General features: G+C 42.0%; 1 protein-coding gene across 2 annotated transcripts in view; it reads left to right on the top strand.

The window, feature by feature from the left end:
* Positions 1–23,275, top strand: part of LOC146351298 (glypican-5-like) — a 708,665-nt gene extending 685,390 nt beyond the window's left edge. For both annotated transcript variants that reach the window (XM_084847040.1, XM_084847039.1), the window contains one exon: positions 20,628–23,275. In XM_084847040.1, the coding sequence (XP_084703166.1) occupies positions 20,628–20,818 (191 nt within the window). In that variant the 3' untranslated portion in view covers positions 20,819–23,275. The remainder of the gene's footprint in view (positions 1–20,627) is intronic.
* Positions 23,276–23,419: the final 144 nt, after the last annotated feature.

The following is a 23,419-nucleotide window of genomic DNA, read 5'->3' as shown; positions in this document are numbered from 1 at the left end:
CCAAATTGCTCAAGGCAGTACACATGTCCCCACTCCCACCCTATGTAATCCTTACGACAACCCTGCGAAGTAGGGAAGACTGAGAGACTGAGCAGAGATTTGAACTTAGATCTCCTCATTCTTAGTCCAACACTATATCCACTACACTACACTGACTTTCTTTGGACTATCAAGAAGTATGTGAATACTGTTGACAATCTTAGTCACTTTATATGACATGGTTTTCATTATATTTTTGTCTTATTCCTTTAACAATCAAAAGAAAAAATGCAACTGTCTTTATACTTGTGGTTTATTCAAACTGTGGTTAGTTCAAAGAGTCCAGGAACAATCCATGATTTCAGATCCTGGTTTCATAACTAACTAGTTAGAATAAACCACAGTCTCTCAAGTTTTGACATATGGGGAAAGGGCAGGTTATTCAAAACCACAAGTGTAAGCTTTCCATCTCCTTCCTTCATGCATGAGCCCAAGGCTCACCATAGCTCATTCTCATAAACCTAAGCCATATTTTAGTGTTACACCTGAACTTTGCAATTCAGTTTAGGATTATAGACTAAGTCTGATTTGGTTCAATGGGACTTAAGCATATTTAACATCTTCTTCTATCTAGATTGCTCCCATGTGTGCAATCCTGGGATGGAAATTTGCTGTGTTGTGTCATGCTTCAAGGGAGAGGCTTTAGTCATGAGCATAAGCACTATGGCAGCCACACTGCCATGCCCAACCCTCAATAACAGTCATCTTATACTGTGTCATTCCAAAAGTGTAAATGAACAACTGAAACTGTAGTGTTTGCCCAAATGCGTTTTTCCTCCCCTTTCATGGGAATAGCTAAGCATTACCCAAGAATATCAGTGTGTACAAAATAGTAGCATATTGCATGCGGGTTTATTCGGCGAAGCCTTCATTCCAAAATCAGTTTATTTTTCATTCTTGCTTGTTTTCCTCCATTACATCCATGTTGATTTGGGTATTCTTCATCCGCCTGGATGAGATAAGGGTTCATTGGTTTCACAGCATGCTATTAATAAGATAATGTTTCTAACCAGTTTGGTGTTTCTACATGAATTGCACTCTTCTCAATACAGATATTCAACAGACTGATGGTACTAATCAACCCCTCTGTCAATAACTGTCAGCTGTGATAGAGCGAAGGTTCTGGTTGGCTGGATAAACCTGTCAATGTGAAATGGGGGCTGGAGAGGGAGATATATGCTGAATATTTGCCAAAAACTAAAGCCAAAGAAAAGCTGCAGCTACATGGTTCATGCCAGAGCCCACTTGCTTCTGCTTAACGCTTTCCTTTCACTCATTTAGTTCAAACATTGAAATTGCTTATGTAAAATATTTTCAGCCTGAAATATTTTTGATCATTTCTCCTCTCTCTCTCTTGGCGATCATAATCCACAGTTAAGGAACAAATCTTTCTTTTGACCTAATAGGGAATATTTTCTGCCATCTCATTTAATAGATGTGGTATTTTTCCTCTGTAAATTTATACCTGAGGTAGGGTGGCCATGTGTCCTCTTAAACAGAGAACTGTTCTCTATTTGAAGGGCTCTATTTGAGAGCACCCTCCATTGGAAGAGCTCTCCAGTCCACTTCCAGTTTGAAGATAAAGAACCATAAGCACTGTTACCCATCAGCAGTGGGCACCTGGACAGCAGACTGAACAGGCAGGCACATGGGCCCCCTGGTCATAGCCTTCCACACTATGCACTGTATTTCTATTTCAATAGTGATCATTATTTCTGCATTTGCATCTATAAATGCAATATAAATTATAAATAAACTATAAATTAGCACATGCAAATTTTATCCTGCTTTTGACAAGTCATAAGGAGCCAGCCTAACCTGAAGCGAAGAACCCATGGTGGCCAATGGCCTAATTTCATGTGGCCTTCAGCATCCTCCAGTTCTCCGGAGGCTGTGGGTCCATTCTTCTCCAAACTGACCCTCTGGAAATCACTTCCTCTTTCAACTCATGTGCATCAAGAAAGGACAGGGTGGTGTTGTATAATATTGTATTATAATTATGCTATTGTATCTGTTTCTTTTTGTGAGCCACTTTGAGCGCAATGGGTTGTGGGAAATGCAGGATACAAATAAATGGACTCTGACAATAGGATGGAGAGAAAGCGTGCTATGCAGTGCTGCAACCCCAGCCTACTTTCGGTTGTTGTCCAGTCCACCATCTGATCTGACCCTGGGCACCAATGACTGCATCTTATAACTGACTTTTCCCATAGGCCAACAGTCCACCTCTGATCTATGGCAGGGTGGGCAAAAAGTAGATCTCCAGATGTTCTGGACTTCAACTCCTAGCATTCCTGACCATTAGCCATGTTGGCAGGGGCTCCTGGGAGTTGAATTCCCAAACATCTGGAGATCTACCTTCTGCCCACCCCTGATCTATAGTATAAATGTGGTCTATAGCAGGGATGGACAGAAGGTAGATTGCCAGATGTTTGGGGCTTCAACTCCTAGAAGACCCTGCCAGCATGGCCAATGGTCAGGAATGCTGGGAGTGGAAGTCCAAAACATCTGGAGATCAGTAGATCTACCTTCAGGAGATCTCCTACTGCCCACACACAGTCTAAAGAGCTTTAAAATGTAAGAAAAGCCATGCCGGATCAGACCAAAGCCCCATCTACTCTAGCATCTTGCTTCCGAGTTCCTCCACAGTGACCAGCCAGATGCCTCCAGGAAGCTCTCCAATGGGCCATGAAGATGACAGGCCTTCTCCACTGTTGACTCCCAGCAACCAGTACTCATGGTATTTGTTCTATTGAGCCATCACAGCCACTAGACTTTGAAAGACCTATCCTGTATGAATCTGTCTAGTCCCCTTTTAGAGCCATCTATGGTAGTGGCGCATGCAAAAGAAAACACTTTCTTTTGTCTATCATTAATTTAGTGCCAAACAATTGCATTAGGTGACCCCTAGTTCTAGTATTCTCAGGCATTGGCTGGGGAGCAAACAATGGATGCCACACTTCTGCTGTCTCCATGGCATGCTTCTGGGCTTCTTGTAAGCAACTGGCTAGCCACTAGAAGAGTTCCATGTGTCCTAAAAGTTTGTATAGTGTGTGCTACTGAAGATAGCGGGTGCTTTCTTTATTCTGCGTCTCCTCAGTGTCATATTTAATTAAAACCATGAAACTTTACTTAATCTTTAACCATGAGAGGTTAAATTTGCACACCATTTTTGACTAATGTAAGTTTGGTTTTCCTGTGATTATTTCTGCAAGTGAATAATTAACATCAAATGTAAGTTTATTCCCTTACCCTCAAATGCTGCAGAACATGGGAGAGGAAATGGAATGAAGTAGGAAGTGTTTACATTCCCCACTCCAAATGGTCTCCACAAGCAATTTAATTAGCCTTCTGATTTGACCTATGTAAGCAATAAAAATTAACAGGGAAATATGTTCCTAGCAAGCACACAAGCAAAGCCCATCCCACTTCAGTTGAAGAGAAGCCTGTTTTGGGCCCAAAGCTAATGAGATCATCAGGATGAAGTCAGCAGACATGGCATTTTAAATTATTGCTAATATTTTTCCTTCTTAATTGCATCTCCTAGCTGTGGGATGATATTTAGCAGATGTCTTCAGCGCTCGGCCTGTGGTCACTTCCAAGTGCTTGGAGTGGCAGAAATACCTAGCCTTTGAAGCTAGCAGCAGGCACAGGCACTTCGGTTCAGCCACAGAAGCCACTTCTGCATTCCTGTCTCTCTCTCTCTCACACACACACACACACCATGCTCATTACATTTAATAGGTGTTTTGAGTAGTCAGGTGCATCTGGGCTCAGGCTCCCATGTATGGCTTAACCACTGATTGCAGTCATGTCCGGAGCTTGCTTATATTCTGATCTTTAATTGCTTCCCTGGTTTTAATGCAAGTTACATGACAGGGACTAGAAATTTCATGTTTTACAAGGGCTGAATCTACGCATAGCAGTTATACAATTATCATAACTATTGGTGCCCATTGGTGCCATGTGTAACAGTACAATAACGGTATAACTGCTATGTGTGGATTCAGCCAAGGACTCCCATGTTGCATGTCATGATGTGCACTAATGCCTGCTGGTTTGCAAATATATTCTTGTATTCCACAGAACCATAGCATTGTAAGGGGCCATTTAGGCCATCGAGTCCTGCTGAGTGGAGGGATCCAGTTTAAAGCGTCCTTGACATACAGCTGTCCAGTCATTTCTGTGTAATGAAACCCTAATCAGGCTCCACAAATCTAAAAGCCAAAACCTCAAGTAACTTGTGTTACCTAAATAACAAAAAAAGATTTCAAACACACCCTTCAGCCTACTTGATTTCTTCTGGACCCATTTATTTCAGTATGTCCTTCAATAGGCTCTAGACCAGCCTTCGCCAACCTGGTGCCCTCCAGATGTTTTGGACCACAACTCCCAGCATTCCTGACCATTGGCCGTTCTAGCAGGGTCTACTGTGAGTTGAAGTCCAAAACATCTAGAGGGCTCCAGGTAGAGAAGGCTGCTATATACAATACAAAAAGAAGTTCTGAATATTGTTATTTTATTCTTTACAATGCACAGTTTGGCTTATTATCTGCCTCTTGGTTTTCAATTATTTGTTCCAAAAGAAAGAAATTGGCTTTTTTTATCACACAACAGTTATATGTGTGGGTTTATTTTTCTTTTCTTTTTCTTTTTTGAGCAAATAGAATTTTATTGTTCCACATGAAAATCACCATCCTTTGCCCTGGCAACTGTATATCAACGAAGACATGAAAACACTAGCAGTCTTTTTTACAATACCACCTCAAAGAAGATTTAATATTCAGCATAGATATAGAATGAAACTCTTTTATGTTATGTCATATGGGAGGAAAATACAGCATTGTAAATGATGTATAAGTTCTGTATGTCACTTCCCTGAAGAGAAGTCACACTATCTTTCAGGGGTTGTTAATTTTACTTGTGTTACTTATGACAACAATGGCTGGAGACAGCACAGGCCCTGTACTGGGTAGGTGGCATCCACAGCACGGTGAACAGAAGCTCAGGGAGATTGAACACATTGCTAAGGCTCTTCAAGATCATGATCTGGTGGAGATTTTCTCATTGCTGAAGATTACACAGCAAATTAAAGTCAGTATACCAGAGGTGCATTCATTAATAATGAAATCCTTTACATGTCTGCTCAGAGTAAGCCCCATCGAGTTCATGACTCACAGATACATGTGTATGGGATTGCATCCTTAATATACCAGTCATCTTGATAGGTGTGTATCACAACCAAAAAAAATAAAATAAAAATTAGGGCGCAATCTTATGGCCGCTAGATGGCCATAGGATAGGTCGGTTCTCGGGAACCGACCTTGGAGCCTGCGCTTTGAGGTCAGTTCCCTGAGAACCGACCTCCACCCCCTCCCGCGCTGCCTCGTAGGCGGTGCAGATCAGCCCTGTGCTCCATGCTCATAAGAGGAGCATGGAATGGCAAAAATGGGGCATTCCTGGGGGTGGGCCAGGATGGGGAGAGCAGAAGTGCCTTTCCAATGCTTCCCATGCATCATCCGGCATCCACACAGCCCCGCTCAGACTTCCCGTGGCTAGACAGCCGAAATCAGCTGTCTAGCCATGAATGCAGGGCAGCAGAAGCATGGAGGGGACAATCCCCTCTGTGCTGCTCCTGCCCTGCATTGGATCGGCAGTCACCACTGAGTTTGGAGGCAGCCGCCTATCCCGATAGGATTGCGCCCTTATATACATATACAGGATTGGATCCAAATACACAGTTGGATCCAGCTTTATGCTGGATCAACTGCGTTGATGGAAGTGGATATCCCCACCCCCTCCTTCCCACAGCAGCCCTTCCAGTTGCCTAAAAAGGCTACAGAGTCAGTAGACCCTTTTGAATGGGGTGAGCTATGTTGTGGGGTGGGAGAATCCTCAAAAACTGGGCAGAGGGACTTTCTGTGGGTGGAGCCCTTCAACTTGCAGAAAGTCCCTTCCTCTCGTGGAAGACAGATCTTGGATCCAACCAATAAAGACATTTTGAAATGTGTTCCTCGGTTAATTCTGTAATCGACTCCATTTTCATTATCCAAACTGCTTGCCATGCTGTGTCTTTTGGTCCATAATCTGTTTCATTTACAGCCTTGCCACTGGTTTTGTCATCCTTGTTGTAGATTTTGTTTCCATCTTATTATATTGAAGTTTTAAGTTATTTTATTTTTGATAATGTCTACATTTAAGCTATTTTGTATTGTGGGTAGAAAAATTACGAAAAAAATTAAAGAAAATTCTTTCTTTTTAAAAAGTTACAGGGTGGGGTGAGGGGGAGAGTGATTGAAACAGTTTTCATGAGAGTCCAAGGAACAGGACTTGCTTTTCTTTGTGAGCAAATCACTAATATAGTGCCACCTTTACAATTCACACAACATTTGTTTAAAAAGGAAGTGTGATTATATTTCTTTGTGTCAGCTGCTTCTCCTTTTGTGGTTTTAAGAAACCTCACACAGAGTAACTGTAAAAGAGAAAAAAATAAACGTACTGCCCTTTTCTTATCTTCCAGTTAATCCAAAATGAACAGTCTAACAAAGAGATACATACCCATATCTGTGTTTTCTAAAGCAGCCACTTTGACATTCATGATGCTATTTCCTTTTATTATTTGAATGTATTTGCTTTGATTTTAATGTTTATATGTGTGAATGGGTTATATGGTCCTGGTTTATCTGGATGGGGTTTTGAACCAGTTGCAGTGCAATCCTATATATTTCTACTTAAAGGTGTAAGCCCAATTTAATTCAATGGTAATTACTCTTAGATACATTTTGTATAGGATTGCTCCTAAGTGTCAGCAGAAAGTTGACACCCCATATGTATTGAATGTTGCCCTTATGCCTAGGGATGCTTGAGGAATTTGAGCTTTGCAAATTCCTAGACAAACTGACCTGATCAGCCTCCCCACCCCTACGTACACACACACACACACAGAAAGAGAGAGAGAGAGAGAGACCTCCTGGACTAATGTGTGAAGCGGAATGCATCTATCCATCAGATTTAGCTATTCTCTGAATGTTGCAATGCAGTGCTGAGGTCAAGAAATGTGTCAAATTGCACATTTTTTAGATAAAATGGCACATTTGGGGATAAAATGGCACTTTTTGGGATAAAATTGCATATTTTGAGATAAAATATGTTTAGAAATGCACATTTTGAGAGAAAATACATTTAATTTTTTTTTAACGTATATATAAACGTACATTGTTTGGTGGATTTTCTTTTTTAAAAATCACAGATTAATGCAGGAATGGAATGGAATGGGATGGAATGGAATGGACTACTTATAAATATGGAAGTGACACAGACCAGATGTAGACTGATTCCCCTATCCCTGCTGGTGTTTGCCATTTACTCTTGGCTGTTAGTGTTGGACTTCATTCCAGTCCATATTTATGCATTTAATATATTATATCTCGCTCTTCCCATATGTTGGCTAAAATGATTACTTAGTGCAGAATCAAGCCTTGGGACTTTCGTGCTGTAATTCGAAAGACAAAAAGTGCTAGCAGCTAGCAGAAGAAACATCCAAACTATGCTTATTAATCATGCATGCTACTGCATTAATAAATATCAATTGACTACCTCAACCAGTTCTTCAGTAGAAAAGAATTCATTAGGACCCCAGATCTGCATTATGAATTCTGCAGGCATGACAGTTTGAGGGTTCTCTAATTTCCACTTTCATTCTAAGAGGCATAATCTTTCATTTCTCCCATTTGTCTGCTACAGCCACATTTGAACATAATTAGTATTGGTCATGATGGCAGGATAATGCATCATTTGGAAATAGTTTGGTGCTATTGGAAAACGGCACATTTTGTGGTTATTACCTTGTTTTGAGGGCTCCTTGTTTTGGATACGTAAAAGCAATTTCAGCTAGTGATACCAAAGGTGATAAAAATGTAATAACAGTAGTGCAGGATCTACTGTAATTTAAGAGCCTGTTCCACCAGGTTGCACTTTTCTTTAATTTTCTCACAAAGCTGTTAACCAAAACAGTCTCTTTGATCAGAGGAGAGCTCATCAAGTTACTGAATATTGCCATAAACATGCTTGCATTTTCTTCTAGATGGATGTCGTGTGACTTATTCTCCTTGTGATAACTTATCAAGGCCATGGCACAAACTCATGCAGCCTGAGCCTATGCATGCTTTTTCAGAAGTAATTCCCCACTGAGTTCAACAAGTCTTGCTCTCAAGTTAGTGTGTGCATAGACTGTAGCCTTCGCGGTCTACACCTCAAACCTCAATACACTTACTTAGTAAAAAACTACATTGAAATCAATTAATTGGGCTTTCCAGTAGACACATCTGGGAATGACATACTAGGCTTCAGTTCAACAACCCACTTACTCAAACCATCTTGTTCAAAGTCAAACTCAGTATTGCAGCTGTGGAGTTAGGTGGTTAAAAAGTCAGTTGGCTACATAATCAGCTATATATCTTTTGAAGGACATATTCTAAGAAACTAAAAGGTTTGGGCATTTTGCAATTCATATGAGGATGGTAAAATCAGTAGCCCAGTTCGCACATCACAGTAAGTTCCAGAAAATCCTGGCTTATCATGATCAAGCAAGTATGTTGGTCGATGCTGCCTGATCTCTCCTACTTGGCTCCTCCTGCCAGCAGGAGTGGCTAAACAAAGCACATACCCTCTGTCCATGGTTTGCTCATTGTGACATCTGATGCTGGGATTCTGGCTTGGCTCTTCCCAATCAAGCCAAAGACATAAGCCAACAATAAACCCTGGCTTCTGACTCTGGCTTGTTTGGGGAGAGATAAGCCAAATGTCATGATAAACAAACCATGGATAGAAGGTCTGTGATTTGTTTAGCTGCACTCACCTACAGGAGGAGCCAAGCAGAAGCAATTGGGCAGTGTACACAAGCACACTGCTTGGTATCAGTAAGCCATAATGCCCCTGGAACTCTGGCTTGTCATGACATGCGAACCAGCCCTGTGAAAGGTTCTCAAATCTTTACACTCGTAAATGCACCATGAAAACTTTCTACCTGTCCAGGCCCAGTACTTAGGCTGAATCTCTCCTATGTTTTTCTTTGTGCATTGCCCAAGCACTCAATGAGCAGATGAGGGATCCACAAATATTCTAAATAAAACAATAATAATAAATAAGTGAACATATGAAGCTGCCTTATACTGAGTCAGACCATAGGTCCACCTAGCTCAGACAAGCAACTCTCCAGTGTTTCAGATAGGGATGTACGAAAGTCACTTACCTTTTACGAAAGTTGATTTGCGGTAGGGGGGAGGCGCTCTGTCCCTACCCCTGAAATTCTGACCGGGGGGGAGGCGCCCCATCCCTCCCCCCGAAAATTCTGGCCGGGGGGGGAGGCACCCCGTCCCTCCCGCCGCGAATCTTGTCCTGCCGGGACTGCAAATGGTGGCGGCCGTAGCTGCCGCCGTTTGCGTCCCTGCAGTCAGCCATGATAGGCTACGTAAATGTTTACGTAGCCTATCACAGCTGAGTTAAAAAAAAATGCGTGTACGCAAATGGCGGCGCCCATGGGCGCCGCCATTTACATTCCCTATTTTGGCACGTCTAGTCTACGTAAACATTTACGTAGACTACAGCGAAAATAAGGGGAACGCAAATAGCGTAGACGTCTACGCTATTTGCGTTCCCCTTATTTTCGCCGTAGTCTACGTAAATGTTTACGTAGACTAGACGTGCCAAAATAAGGAATGCAAATGGCGGCGCCCATGGGCGCCGCCATTTGCGTACGCACGATTTTGAGTTTTTTTTAACTCAGCCATGATAGGCTACGTAAACATTTACGTAGCCTGTCATGGTATTTTTTTAAAATCTAGCCATGACAGGCTACATAAATGTTTACGTAGCCTATCACTTTTTTTTTTTTTTTACTTGGAAATGGCGGCGGCGGCAGCCGGTTGGAAGACCGGCCGCCGCCACAGCCTCTGAACTGCCGCCGAACCGCCGCCACCGCCGCCACCAGGGAGATTCACCCAAGGTAAGTCCCGTCCCGGGGGGGCGGGAGGGCAGACCGTTTTGCCACCGATTTCGGGGGGCCGAATGCACTGGCATTTGGCCTCCCCGAGATTCGTGGTGAAATTCTCTGACATCCCTAGTTTCAGACAAGGATCTTTCCCAGCCCTATCTGAAAATGTCAAAGATTGAACCTGGAACATTCTGCATGCAAAGCATGTGCTCTTCCACCAAGCTACAGCCTCTCCACAAACTATGAAGACCTTATTCAACATAATGCATAGGACTTTCACAGGACTTCACCACTTTAGTTTACAGGTAGAAAAAGTGACTCCACATGAAAACCATGCACCATGTCAAAACCTGCCACCTCCAGGGTATTAAAAAAAAAATCTGCTTCAGCCAATGAATGTTTGAGTTGGCTCAAGGCACCTACAATTAGTCTCTGTTTGCTTATATTCCAAACAAAATCTGCCTCTCCCTTCAAACCCTACAGGGCCTGTACACTTGTAGCATAATGATTCATCACTTCTTCTGTCTACGGACACATCAGTTGTCGCCTAAGTGCACATATTCTGCATACGGAACAGAGTTCATATATCTTGGTGACCTTCTTCTTCTAGGAACATTAGGTTTAGTGCTAGCTGTGACTAGTTAAGAGCTAAACTACATATTTATTTTAATACATAGTATACATACATCTGTTCTTTTTTCCCTACTCAGCTATAGCACAGGAGACCCAATCCAGATTGGAACCCTAGTGTGGGGGTTAGGAGGACTTTAACCCTTTGCCCCTTGCTGTGGTTCTAATATGGATTGTACCCCACCCCTTCCATATCTGCAGTTGGCATATGTGTCATTTGACTCCCTAAATCACAGCATTCGTTTTCTACTTTAACTATTAGGTGGTGGAATAATGGTGGTTTGAGCATTTCTACACTTTTCCAAGAACGTCTTCTAATTTTGGCATTCTAAGGATGCATCAAGACTTCTTTTGAGCAATAAGTATTCCCTCTGTTTACACTGACGCAAAAGCAACATACATCATACTTTTGCTCCAGTCCATAATGGGCACCACTGTTCATGTGGGGAAAGCTTTCTGTGCACATATCCCATGTTGAAGTGGGAGCCAGAGTATGCATCTCCGGATATAGATGCATACTCTGACATTAGACATTCTCATCTAAACTGCAATGCAGATTAGGATGAACATCTTCATTTGCTGTCTGGGGTCACAAATAAACCCATATTTTGGTCCCAAAGGAATATCCAAGGGGCATCGTACACATTATAAACAACCACAGAATCAGCGTAAAACCATATCGGTAAACAGATAAAACCAAGCCAGCAGTCATAACCGAAAGATCACAGTACGATTAAAACAGCATTCAGCTAAAACCTTCAAATGCCTTCTGAAACATTTTTTTTTCATTCATCCCAGCTAAATAAGAATTCAAAGTGACATATAATCAAATGAAAGCATTTGAGCCAACCATCTAAAACCAGCAAGGATAGCTTGGTGGGCAGGGAATTCTACAATGAGGGTGCTGCTAGTAGGGATGTCAGAGAATTCCACCCGAATTTTAAATGGGATTGAATTCTGACAAATCCGGTCCACAGAATCCTCCTCAGAATGGGGCGGCCCGTTTGAACCGGACCGGAGCTCACGCAGACCCCTCTTTTTTTTGTCCGCCGAACGGCGGATTTTACGAAAATAATCACGAAAACAAATCCATAAATCAGAAATGGAGGAAGAACGCGAACAGCTTTACCCTTTTTACGAGGCATTTTCCTGAGGCTTTCTTTCACTGGGGCTGAATCGCGAAGTCCATGGAAATCCTCCTGTTTATTGTCTGTGGAGGTGAGGTCAGGTCCGGTCAGGTCAGGACAGGTCCGGTGAGTTCAGGTGAGGTGAGGTCAGATCCGGTGAGGTCAGGTCCGGTGAGGTGAGATGAGATGAGGTCAGGACAGGTCCGGTGAGGTCAGGTGAGGTCAGGTGACCGGAAGTTACGTGGGGAATCCCCGCAAAGGACTTTACCCTTACAGAGACCAATGGCGGAGGCGCAAAAAGGATTTTTCAGCGGTACTTACGGAATTATTTATGCAAGTTCAGGGAGCCGGAAAAACAGGAGAATCTGGGGCATGCGGATGGTGGAACAGGGCAGCCCTCAGTTCTGCGGAATCCTCGTGGAGCGGAGCCACTGCATAAGGATTCCGGGGGGGAGGAATGGATCACCTCCCCCCGCTGCAGATCCCCCACCAGAACGGACAGTGGGGAATCTGTACATCCCTAGCTGCTACCCCAATGGCCCTGCTTCTTATCACCATCTCTACAAAGAGACTCCTTGACTGTTGACCTCAGCATACCGGACAGTTCATATGGAAGAAGATTTCTGAAGTACCCTTGACCAAGGCCATATAGGGCTTTACCAAACAACTACAACTGGATTGGGCCCAGTGTATTTATCTGCAGATTCTAGGGTTGAAGTGTTAGAGCACAATCCCAGTTTGGACACTTTTGTATTCTTTTTTGTTACTATGGCATTTCATTTTTAGGTATTGTGGGAGAGGAAATGTCTTTGTGTTAGTCATTGTTTTTACATGTTTCTTCTTTCCTAGCCATGGCAGATGTTTTTCTTCATCCTTAACAGATATTCCCAGTATTCCCACCTTCTTTTATTGTTGACTTTTAAGAGGAACTGCTGAGGCTCTTGATGAATCTCGGCATTTGTGAAAGAATTAATTCACTGTGATCCCTAGATCCTGAGGCGTTTGCTTTTGAAGGTAGTTAGGTGAGTTTCTCTAACCTTGGCACAGTTTACTCTTTATTAAACTGTTGATGAAGTCTTTCTTTGAGTGCATATAGTTAATAATTGGCTGTGCTTAAGATAATGTCTTTACTGTCCTTAGTACTTTGACAGTTATTATTTCTAGGTGATGACAGAACCACAGTCTTTGTAATCCTAAATAAGAGAAAGATGTCTGATACCTGATATCTCTAAAACACTTGTTTTTATATAGAAAATGTTAAGCTTCATAAGAAGGCAAGCATATGGAGTATACTGCAAAATGCTAAAGACACAATACCAAATTATATTTGGGAAATGTAACCATTTGTATGTATTTGTTATGAATACATTTAGTAATGCTTTTAAAAATCTACTATTACCGATGACTGAATCCATCAGTATTGCTATATCCCGCATTTCGATTTTTTAAATCTCAAGTTCTTTCTGTTCCAAATAAGGAGAAATGTGTGGATTTTGGTAGATTCATATCAAAAACAAACTGAAATTAAATTCTCATTCAGCACCAGCTGAGGTTTTCTTTATTTCCCAAGCATTTTAAGAACTTTATGCTGCTCTTAGGGTGCAATCCTATGGGGATAGGCAGCTATCCAATGCAGGGTAGTAGAAGCATGGAGGGGATCATTCCCTCCGCACTTCTCCTGCCCTGCATTTGTGGCTAGACAGACGATTTCGGCTGTCTAGCCATGGGAAGGCAGAGTGGGGGAGGAGGCTGGTGGACGACACATAGGATGTCCCCGGAACATCCCCCAGAATGCCCCATTTTTGCCACTCTGCCCTCCTCTTGCGAGCATGGAGTTCAGGGCTGTTCCGCGCTGCCTGCGAGGCAGTGCAGAAGGTGGGGAGGTCGGTTCTCTGGGAACTGACTTGGCGTGCAGACGCCGAGGTCATTTCCCGGAAAACCACATATCCTGTGATCATCCAGCCACTGGCTAGTAGCCATAGGATTGCTCCCTTATTTGCTGCTGTGGTATTGTTGTTATACTGTATTTTATGAATTGTATTTTTTATTTCATTTAAGATAGCCTGGTAATTTTATTATAAGGATGGGATAAAAAAAAATATATGGAACTTGAAATCTGAAGCAGTGTTCCCAAGTTCAGCATTTGACATTTTCCCCAGGAGAGTGAATGGTGACCATTCAGTATATGGGAGAAGCTTGTGTACTCAGGAACACCATAGTGGTGGGGTAGGGATGTCTGAGGAATTCAATCTTTACAAATTCTTTTACAAGAGAAAAATCTCTGGTCTGCATCTCTCAAATTCATAAGTAGATCAGAATGTAGCTATCCACCAGATTTTGCAGTTCTCCTGATGTTCCAACCAGTGCTGCCATCGAATTTTGTAATTAGTCTGCTCCATCGGTCAAAGCTCATGCATTTGTAATGCGCATCTTTATAGCAATCTTGGATCACTGTCCTACAAATTTATTATTGCTTTTGGAATCGATTGCAAGCTTTGGAACATGCACGGTCTGCATCTAAACTACTGCATTTCTGTGCATGCGCTGAGTTAGTTTCCTCCTTTTCTTTCAGGACGAAATGTGATGATGTTGCTTTAACTCCTTAGGGAAAAATTGGCACTTGAACTCTTTCTACAAACCAATCACGTTCAAAGGAACATCCACATAGGTTGTATACATCTCCATATACCGATCCATATATCTCTCCTCCATGTGCTGCAAGTGACTGCGAGTAAACATAACTTAGAAAGGCCATGTGGAAACAACCAATCAGGAAGGGGTACATAATGTGATAACACATGACATTATGACACATAGTTCCAAACTACAGCTCCCAAGATGCAGTTTGATACTGCTCATGCGCAAAAACTTGTGTACACTGAATGAGATCTTAAATTAAAGATGAAGTCTCATCTGAGATTACACAGATGAATTCATTACTTTCTGTTATTTGTTATTTGAGGAAATAACAAATTCATTTGGTGTATGTTACAATGCATATCTCAGAAGCTTAAACATAAATACTACTTTATCAAAAATACGCATATATAAATATTCTGAGAGAAAATGTGCATTAAAATACTTATTTAAATATGTATTTTAAGTATATATTTAATAGTATTAAATTGCACATGAATGTGTCAATGGAATAGAATGGAATGGAATTAAGGGTAAAGGCATGTGAAAGTGACATGAGCCAGAAATAAACAGATTTGTTCATCCCTAGGGTAGAGGCTAAAATGATAGTTTGCTCTCTCTTTCTCTTGGGGGAGTTCCCTACATTCTCAGATGTATTTGTATAGCTCTGCTAAAATCATTCTTGCCTTTGAGATTGCCCTGTAGTGTAGCCAAAGATAGCATTTGCAAGATATTTACAATAATAGCATAGGGAGTGCCTGAGATTCAGTAGTACAGTCTCCCAGGCATTAGCACCTAGAATATCTGATATTTAAGAGGAAGCTGCTTCCTTTTTTGTCTCAGTCAGGAGATAATTCCTATCACAGATGAATAAAACATTGCATACCTGCTAAGCTTAGGTTTTGCCAGTGAAAGGATGGCCTTGCCTGATTACAATACTTTATCAAACACCATGTATTTTTAAAGAGAGATTTACAAAATGCCCTGTTTCACATCTAACTTTCTACCTTTTCGATTCTAAATAACTGCGCATACCGTCACATGGAATAATCTTTGCTGTGAAACCACAGCGAAAGAGAAAATTAATGCTGAAGTCCTTCTCTTAGAATGGTTAAAGGCAGATTTTCCTAATGTATTATTTAATGCTTGTTATGTAGTGCATTAAGCAGTCAGTACTGAGGGGAAAGCTTTTAAAAGCCAATGGCCCCCTTTTTTCTTTTGTTCTTTGGATATCACTCAATCTTACCTCAGATGTTTTGGTTAAGTCAATATCAGAGAAATAAATGAATACATTCCAACCTAGCCAATTTATAGAGGCCAATCAAGTTACAACAGTGGATATGGCCAAGTGAAAGAGAGAAATAGATTTAACTTAGTGAGGTCTTTATTTAATCAGTAGGCTCAAGAGAGCTGAAGTCAGCAGGCTGAGATGATATAAAAGGCAATGGAGAAATAGTGCTTTTACCGCAGCTGAGAGAGTGACAGTGATGGAAAGAGGGGCCCAGGTGCTGTCAGAAAACCACCTATTCCCATGATTTATTCTTAATCATTCCCTCTAGTTCTGATGTTCAGGAATAACTACGAATGCCATGTAGCCAAAACAGCACCACGCACACACAACTGGGGAGTATAAAAAGGCTTGGGGGCCAAGTTTGTAGAAGTACAAAAAATCTTTCAAAGAAAAACCAGAAAGTGGTGCTGTAAAAGCAGCCCGCTGAGCATGCTCACCAGTTGTTGCGGTAGGGGGAGGAATGGAAATCGAGGAATGGAAAACTCTTTTTGCCCTCAAACCAACTCCAATATGAGATGCCATTGAAAAGGAACTGTGCCTGGAACCACATTATCCACAATGAAGCAGTGGTGGCAGGTCTCCTATTCTCTTAGATAGTCATTACCTGCAGCATGCCTTGAGTAGATCCTAGAAGCCATTGGTCTTCCCCCTAAATCACTGTTGGTCTTAGGATAAAGCAGAGGGGAACACTGCATTTCTTTCCTGATTTATATTGGCGAGATACTGTATTTTCAAATAGAATAAACTAATTTTTATGATCCAAGGAGAGTTTATTGATAGTTCTCTGAAGCAAGTGGCCTGCAGGCAGTGATCTCAGATTTCATTTATATCTCTGGCATGCATGCCTCCTAACCAGTTTCTTCCAGGAATTTGCTACGAACGCTCAGAGAATACTTTTTAGCTGTATAATAGAGCTTGGTGCTTTTCTTTTTTAAAAAATGGCATATTTATTCTGGGTTTTCTAAGCCATTTCAGATTATTATTATTATTATTATTATTATTATTATTATTATTTATTGTAACGGTGCTTGGATGCCCCAGTTTGGGTGTTCAAACAACACAAAGTTTGCCCCTCATTCAGTGAATAGATTTTAATAGAATGGGGATTCACAGAAAAAATGTCTTCTGCCACTGACAATTCTGTAGAAATATATGAACAGTTGAAAAACTATTTCCATGTTTATTGTCTCATTGAGGACAGTATGCGTCCATGCCCATGAGCAAGGATGTGCAAAGTACAGTCTGAGGTGACTCAAAAGCCCTCTCCAGGCATTCAAAAACTGTAACTGTGGAGAGGAGATTATATGCATGGGGATGGGGATGGGGATGCATGCTTCACCTCACCTGCTCCACCCTCAACCTCCCTGTGTTGACAGGGAAGGTCTGAAGAGCAACTGTCAGCGCTCTTGGATGGATGCACTTCTAGTTCTCAGTGTGATCGGGAATGCTGCACAGTAGCTGCCTAATGACCATTTCTCAAATTTTTTAGCAAAAATCTAAACTTGCTGGTGATTTGCACTTAGCCTGATGCCTTGATTTTCACCCCACGACGAAGTGCCTTCCCGCTCTACCCAAGGAAATGAGTTTGCTGAGTCAGTCAGGAAGTCCATGGACTCCTTCACACAGAAGCTTTTATCCTGCGATTTACTGCTTCTTCTGCTTCTGGATTCTTTTTTGGATTTAAATGGGCTCTTTACACAGCTGTTTTTTCTTTAACTGAATAACGCTACCTGCTATTTACACTGGTGGGTGAATCTGGCAGGATGTTTTTGGATGTCAGCAGCATTGTATGCCCCACTGTCCACTCTCCCTGGGTAGCCCCTCCTCCCTCTCAGAAAGAACTTTTTCATTTCAACTTCCTTGCCTCCCCCCTTTCACTGCCACTGCCTCCGATCCCTACCTCAGCCACTGTATTCCACAGTACTTTCGCAATGTTGTAAGTAGGGATGTCGGAGAATTTCTCCACGAATCTCTGGGAGGCCGAGTGCCAACGCATTCGGCCCCCCAAAATTGGTGGAGAAACGGTCCGCCACCCCCCCGGGATGGGACTTACCTTTGTCGAATGTCCCTGGCAGCGGCAGCAACCGGTGGCGGTTCGGCAGTGGTGCGGCGGTGGCGGTGGCAGCCAGTCTTCCGACCGGCTGCTGCCGCCGCCATTTCCAGGTAAAAACAACAACAACAACAACAAATGTGGTAGGCTATGTAAAGATTTATGTAGCCTATCACGGCTAGATTTTCAAAAAACACCGTGATAGGCTACATAAATGTTTACGTAGCCTATCACGGCTGACTTTGGGGGGGGGGGGGAGTGCATACACAAATGGTGGCGCCCATGGGCACCGCCATTTGCGTTCCTTATTTGGGCACGTGTAGTCTACGTAAACATTTACGTAGACTACGGCGAAAATAAGGGCAACGCTATTTGCGTTGCCCTTATTTTCGCCGTAGTCTACGTAAATGTTTACATAGACTACACATGCCCAAATAAGGAATGCAAATGGCGGCGCCCATGGGCGCCGCCATTTGCATACGTGCTTTTTTTTCCCCCCAAAGTCAGCCATGATAGGCTACGTAAACATTTACGTAGCCTATCACAGCTGACTGCAGGGACGCAAACAGCGGCGGCTACAGCCTCCGCCATTTGCATCCCGGCAGGAGACGAGATTCGTGGCCAGAGGGACAGGGCGCCTCCCCCCTGGCCAGAATTTCGGCCGGAGGGACAGGGCGCCTCCCCCCTGGCCAGAATTTCAGCGGGGAGGGATGGGGCACCTCCCACCCTGCCCAGAATTTTGGGGGGAGGGATGGAACGCCTCCCCCCCACCGCGAATCAAGCTGCGGGACCAGGTAAGGGACTTTCGTCCATCCCTAGTTGTAAGTCTGCTCCCCCACCCCCCGCAGCAAGCAGTTACACTTCTCTCATTTGTGTGTACATGGGGATTGAATAGAAAGTGTTAAACGTTTTCCAGGAAGCACTTGCAGAGCAGAGGGATCCCCTGATCCCATTGTGAAGCGCTGAAACTTTGCAACTTCGAAAGCCCCCCACCATCAGTATTGTCCTTGTAAAAGCAAGCAGTAACACTTTTCTCATTTGTGTATACACTGGGAGAGGGGATTGAATGGAAAGGGGTTACACTTCTCTCGTTGGTGGGTAGATGGGGATTGAGTATGGGTTACGTTTTCCAGGCAGCACTTGCAAAGCAGAGCAATTCCCGACCCCATTGTAAAGCACTGCTGGGGTGGTGGTGGGAGCAGGCAAGAAGGAGAAATGGAGGAGAGGCAACAAAGCCACTCTATCGGGCTTACAGAGACCCACCATGTTGTGTTCTGCATGCAGCCAATAGCAGAATGGCAAAGAGACGAAAGGGTGCAGGCGCCACAGGTTTACACTCCCACCCCATCATTGTCACAGGCATCGCCATGATAACTGTGCCCCCAACAACCACTCATGCGAAATCCACTCGTTGTGCCATGGCAGAAGTACACAGGCAGGAGGTGGCAGTTTGATGAAATATGTGGTTTGGTATTTGGGACTCACACCAAGCCTCTGTCTTGTACTGTTTCTTGGGCAAGTTACTTCTCTTTAACAGTCTCATCAGTTTTCCTTCTGTGAAGTGGGTATTTTTTTGTGCAATGTGGGGTCAAATATTTGCTTTAGCGAAGCTCAGACCCAACTTCTGTCTTATACTCAGCTTGTGGGGCATGTTACTTGTCGTTTATAACTAGCCAGGCCCTCCACGGTAAGTATGTTATGGTGGCGCCCAGGACAGTTTCTCAAATTTCCAAATATGCCCATAGGCCCAAAAAAACTGGGGAACCTGCATGAACTAGTTAATCTGAGCTGTTTGGATTAAATGGGTTTAGTGACCCTGAAGTTAATAACTGCAATCCAGAATACTAAAACCAATGCATGCTTTGCCTCAGCATCCAGTGATTACACTCAATAAGGTTTAAACTATCAAATCCAAACAGCTTCTTTATTTAGTTATTTATAATACTTACGTACTGCTTAACATAATACAATCTCTAAGCAGTTTACACACAATAGTAATCCTTAGCTGCTGTATAGATCACTTGAATCACATACTTGACAACCCAATCTTAGGCATATTTACTCAGAAGTATTTCCCAGACAATTCAATGAGATTTACTCCCAAAGTTTCTTAGGATTTCAGCCCTAAAATGTAACCCTAAGCACACGTATTAGGGAATAAATTCCACTGAGTTTAGTTAGACTTACTTGTGAGTGAACAAGTATAAGATGATGATGCATTTCTCGTTTCCAACTAGCAAACGGAACCAGCTTCAAGTGGGATGGAGTAGCCCTTAGCTTGAAGACTTCAAGCGAACTTATGCAACTGTCAGAGTTGGACACATTGTGTTTGCCCCTTCTAAGTAAAGCCATGACCGCTCTCACCCCTACGCATGGCCCCTGCCGTGGTGCCCCCTCATGGCCCCGTCAGGGAGGTGTCTGTCCACTCCATTGCCCTGTGGGGTTCTGCCCTACAGAAGGGGGAGGGGCAGCTGTATAACTCTCTCCTTTGGACTACTTTGAAATGGTTGACTGCAAACAAGCTATGCACTGGTTAGGGAAGTGGCTGAAGACGTTACTTTGGTCTTTAAACACAGGGACGCATTTAAATTAATTTAAATGAATTAATGCATTCTAAAAACAAAATAACCCTAAGATACACATCCCCAGGGTTGCCTTAGAATGAATGCCAAGTTTTAGGTGTCTTGGTCTCACAGTCTTGGCGCTATGATGCCGATGACAGTCAGATGGACAGGCAGACACACATCCTCTTTTATCATTTTAGACGGAGAGATTGTAAGGTGCTGGGACTATGAAAATTATTATTTTGTGATTGGCATAAGCTGCCAAGTAACTCACATTTTTGTTTGTGTTTTCCTTCAGATGTTCTTGGAGCTCTTCCAGGAGATAAGAGTGAAACCAAACCAACTGTGAAAAAGATGGACACCACAACCACAGCTACTATAAAGTCATCGACTAAACAGAAAGAGGACAGAAATATGGCCAATCAAGCTTCAACTTCCTTCCTCTTCATTATTACAGCCCTAGCAGTTTTGTGGCAGCCTTTGTCATAGCTGCATTACACTGAAGTAACTGTGCAATTTCTGCTCACTCTCATTTATACCTACAGCCTTATCCAAGTGAAAACAAAGCTAAGTGGATCTTTAAATTGTGCGCTCTAGTATTATGTGGTATGCTAGTATAAGTGCTAAATATTAGTCTGGGACTGGCTAACAGCAAGCATCAGTGTGTACACAGTGTCTGGAGATGGTTCTTGCTAACATCTCATCTACTCAAGATGTAAAAAGGATGAAGAGAAGAAAGCTGAGTAGATTAAGTTATTGTGATAGATACAATGAAGAATGTTAAAGTTGTAAATTAATATGTTGGCATTTCCCCCACCCCCACCCCCTTTTTATTCATTGGATAATAGACTGTTGCCTATTTTCTCTTTCATATGAGTTCCATTGAATAATCAGATTTCAGGTACAGGTCAATAATGTTGTATCTGTAGGGATCAGCCACTATATTATAAGCAAAGTGCAGCATTATCTCTACCAGTTGGATAAAATTCCAAAGTGGTCAAGAAAATCATAGCATGTTTCTCTTTCTTTCTTAATGTTTAGAATGTAGAAAGCAATATAAGAACCATATGCTGTGTTTAATGGATCAGTATCGTTGCCTTAACCATTTAGCAACATGTAGACACACTGCCCAAGTTATTTTGAAAAATGCAGAAGTGTTTTCCTACCCATGTATTTCATTAACATATGCTTAAGACTTTACTGTGTTGCGAAAATCTGACATATGGAAAAGAGGGAAAGGAGAGACAAAACACTGTTGCGATAGTTGACACAAAAACAGTCAGTAAGTTAAAGTTGTAGTGCCTGGATGTTGTAACAATGGAGATAACAGTGCCCATCATAAACAGGTGATCAGCACTGTTAGAACTTACAGGGCCAACCACCTGTCTGTTTTGTAGCTGTGTGTATGACCTCAATCCAGGAAAACATGAGGTGTGATCCAGAAGTGGATCGCTCTGTGGATTACCCTTGCTGAATTGGAGCAAATGTTTACATCTACTTACCAGAAAAATAACAGTTATCCCTGTTATCCCAAAAGAGATATTGATGCACTGTAGATCTCTGGTGTGCAGTATGTCCCATAGTTGCTATTTAATTACAATTAATGTATTATCGTGGTATGATAGGAAAAATAATTATGAAAGAAACATCAACCTAGAACGATAAATTCTGTTATTTCCTACTTTCTGTCTAATATGTATTTTCAGGAATTGTTTTCTGTGTTATTATAATGAGGGCGTTTTAATTATTAAGAAAATGATGTGTTTTACAGTGTGACAAGGAGTTACAATACCACCATTAGATGGGAGAGGGCTAATACATGTATTTTTGACAATTGTTCTACAATGTCATTGAAAATCTATACACTATCATCTCAGTAGAATTAACAATTAGAACTGTCATTATGTCTCAGATTTCTATTTACTAACAAAGTGAATAATTCACATAACTGAAGAGATTTCATGATACAGAATATTACAGTGTACAGTTTTATAAGATATAATGTAAAATATTTGCCTTTGGTGTGTGTGTGTGTGTGTGTGCGTGTGCGCACACACGCACGTGCACACTTGTGTGCATGTGTGTGTGTGAAATGTGTGTTCAAACAATTCCTTCAGCAATTTGATTTGCATACAATCTATACTCAGTCTAGTGCATCAATCCTAGTAAGTAAATGTATTTTGGATGAAAGTGTAAGGCATAACTAGAGAACTATTCTTCATAGCTGCTGGAGTTTTAATGTGCTCACAGAATTCTTTGCCTTCAATGGCTCCCCAATTCACTCAGGTGGCCGATCCAACGCACACATCCCTCATGTCCATGATGCTTCATAGTCTTATGCATCATGGAGCACTGCCTTTAGTCTCTTATTATTAGATTGGAATCTTCTTATTAGATGCCCTTCTCTTCATGTTTTGGAATTTAAGGTCATGACCCAGCCAATAAGCATCTTTGACACATTATAGCAGAAGAGTTCAGCATATCCTTAAAGATCTCCATTAAAACTACTGGGACTTAGAAATGCTAATGTTTGCCTGGATTGTGCCCTAAGGTTCTAGTCCTCATGGATAGGAGTGAAAAACATGAGACAGTACATCCAAAAGGCTTAGAAAACAGAAGAGGAATTACAAGACTGCCATATTTAACACTTACAACAAAACATTTCATGGCCGCTGACTCATCATGAGCACATGGAGTTAACAATTCTGGATTCTTGATCACCTCAGTTGGAAGGGAGCTGATGAGAGAAATAGGGCTTGTTATAATTATAGTTCACACTAGGAATGATTCCCCAACAAAGATAATACAAGACACCAATTGCACTCACAATTAAGCTCTTACAATTAATGACAATCTGCAAAGAAAAAAAAAATCTTGCTGAGCACATAACAGCAATCTCCTCTATTAGACTTTTATAAGATTTTTGACAGGAACACCTCACTTACAGACTTTAAAAAGAAAAAAGATTGAATTTGAATTCTCCAAAATATACCAATTATTCCAAATTCACACTGGAAAATTGCACATGGCATCATGCGAAGAATATACTGCTTATGTAAGCACCATCCTTTGGAGACTGGTGCTTGGAAG

This window comes from Heloderma suspectum, chromosome 3 (assembly GCF_057233095.1).
Source record: "Heloderma suspectum isolate Gila_16-S chromosome 3, 16-S_ref, whole genome shotgun sequence".
NCBI lineage: Eukaryota > Metazoa > Chordata > Lepidosauria > Squamata > Helodermatidae > Heloderma > Heloderma suspectum.
The sequence above is the reverse complement of the archived record's forward strand: the minus strand, read 5'-3'. Positions and strand labels throughout refer to the sequence as shown.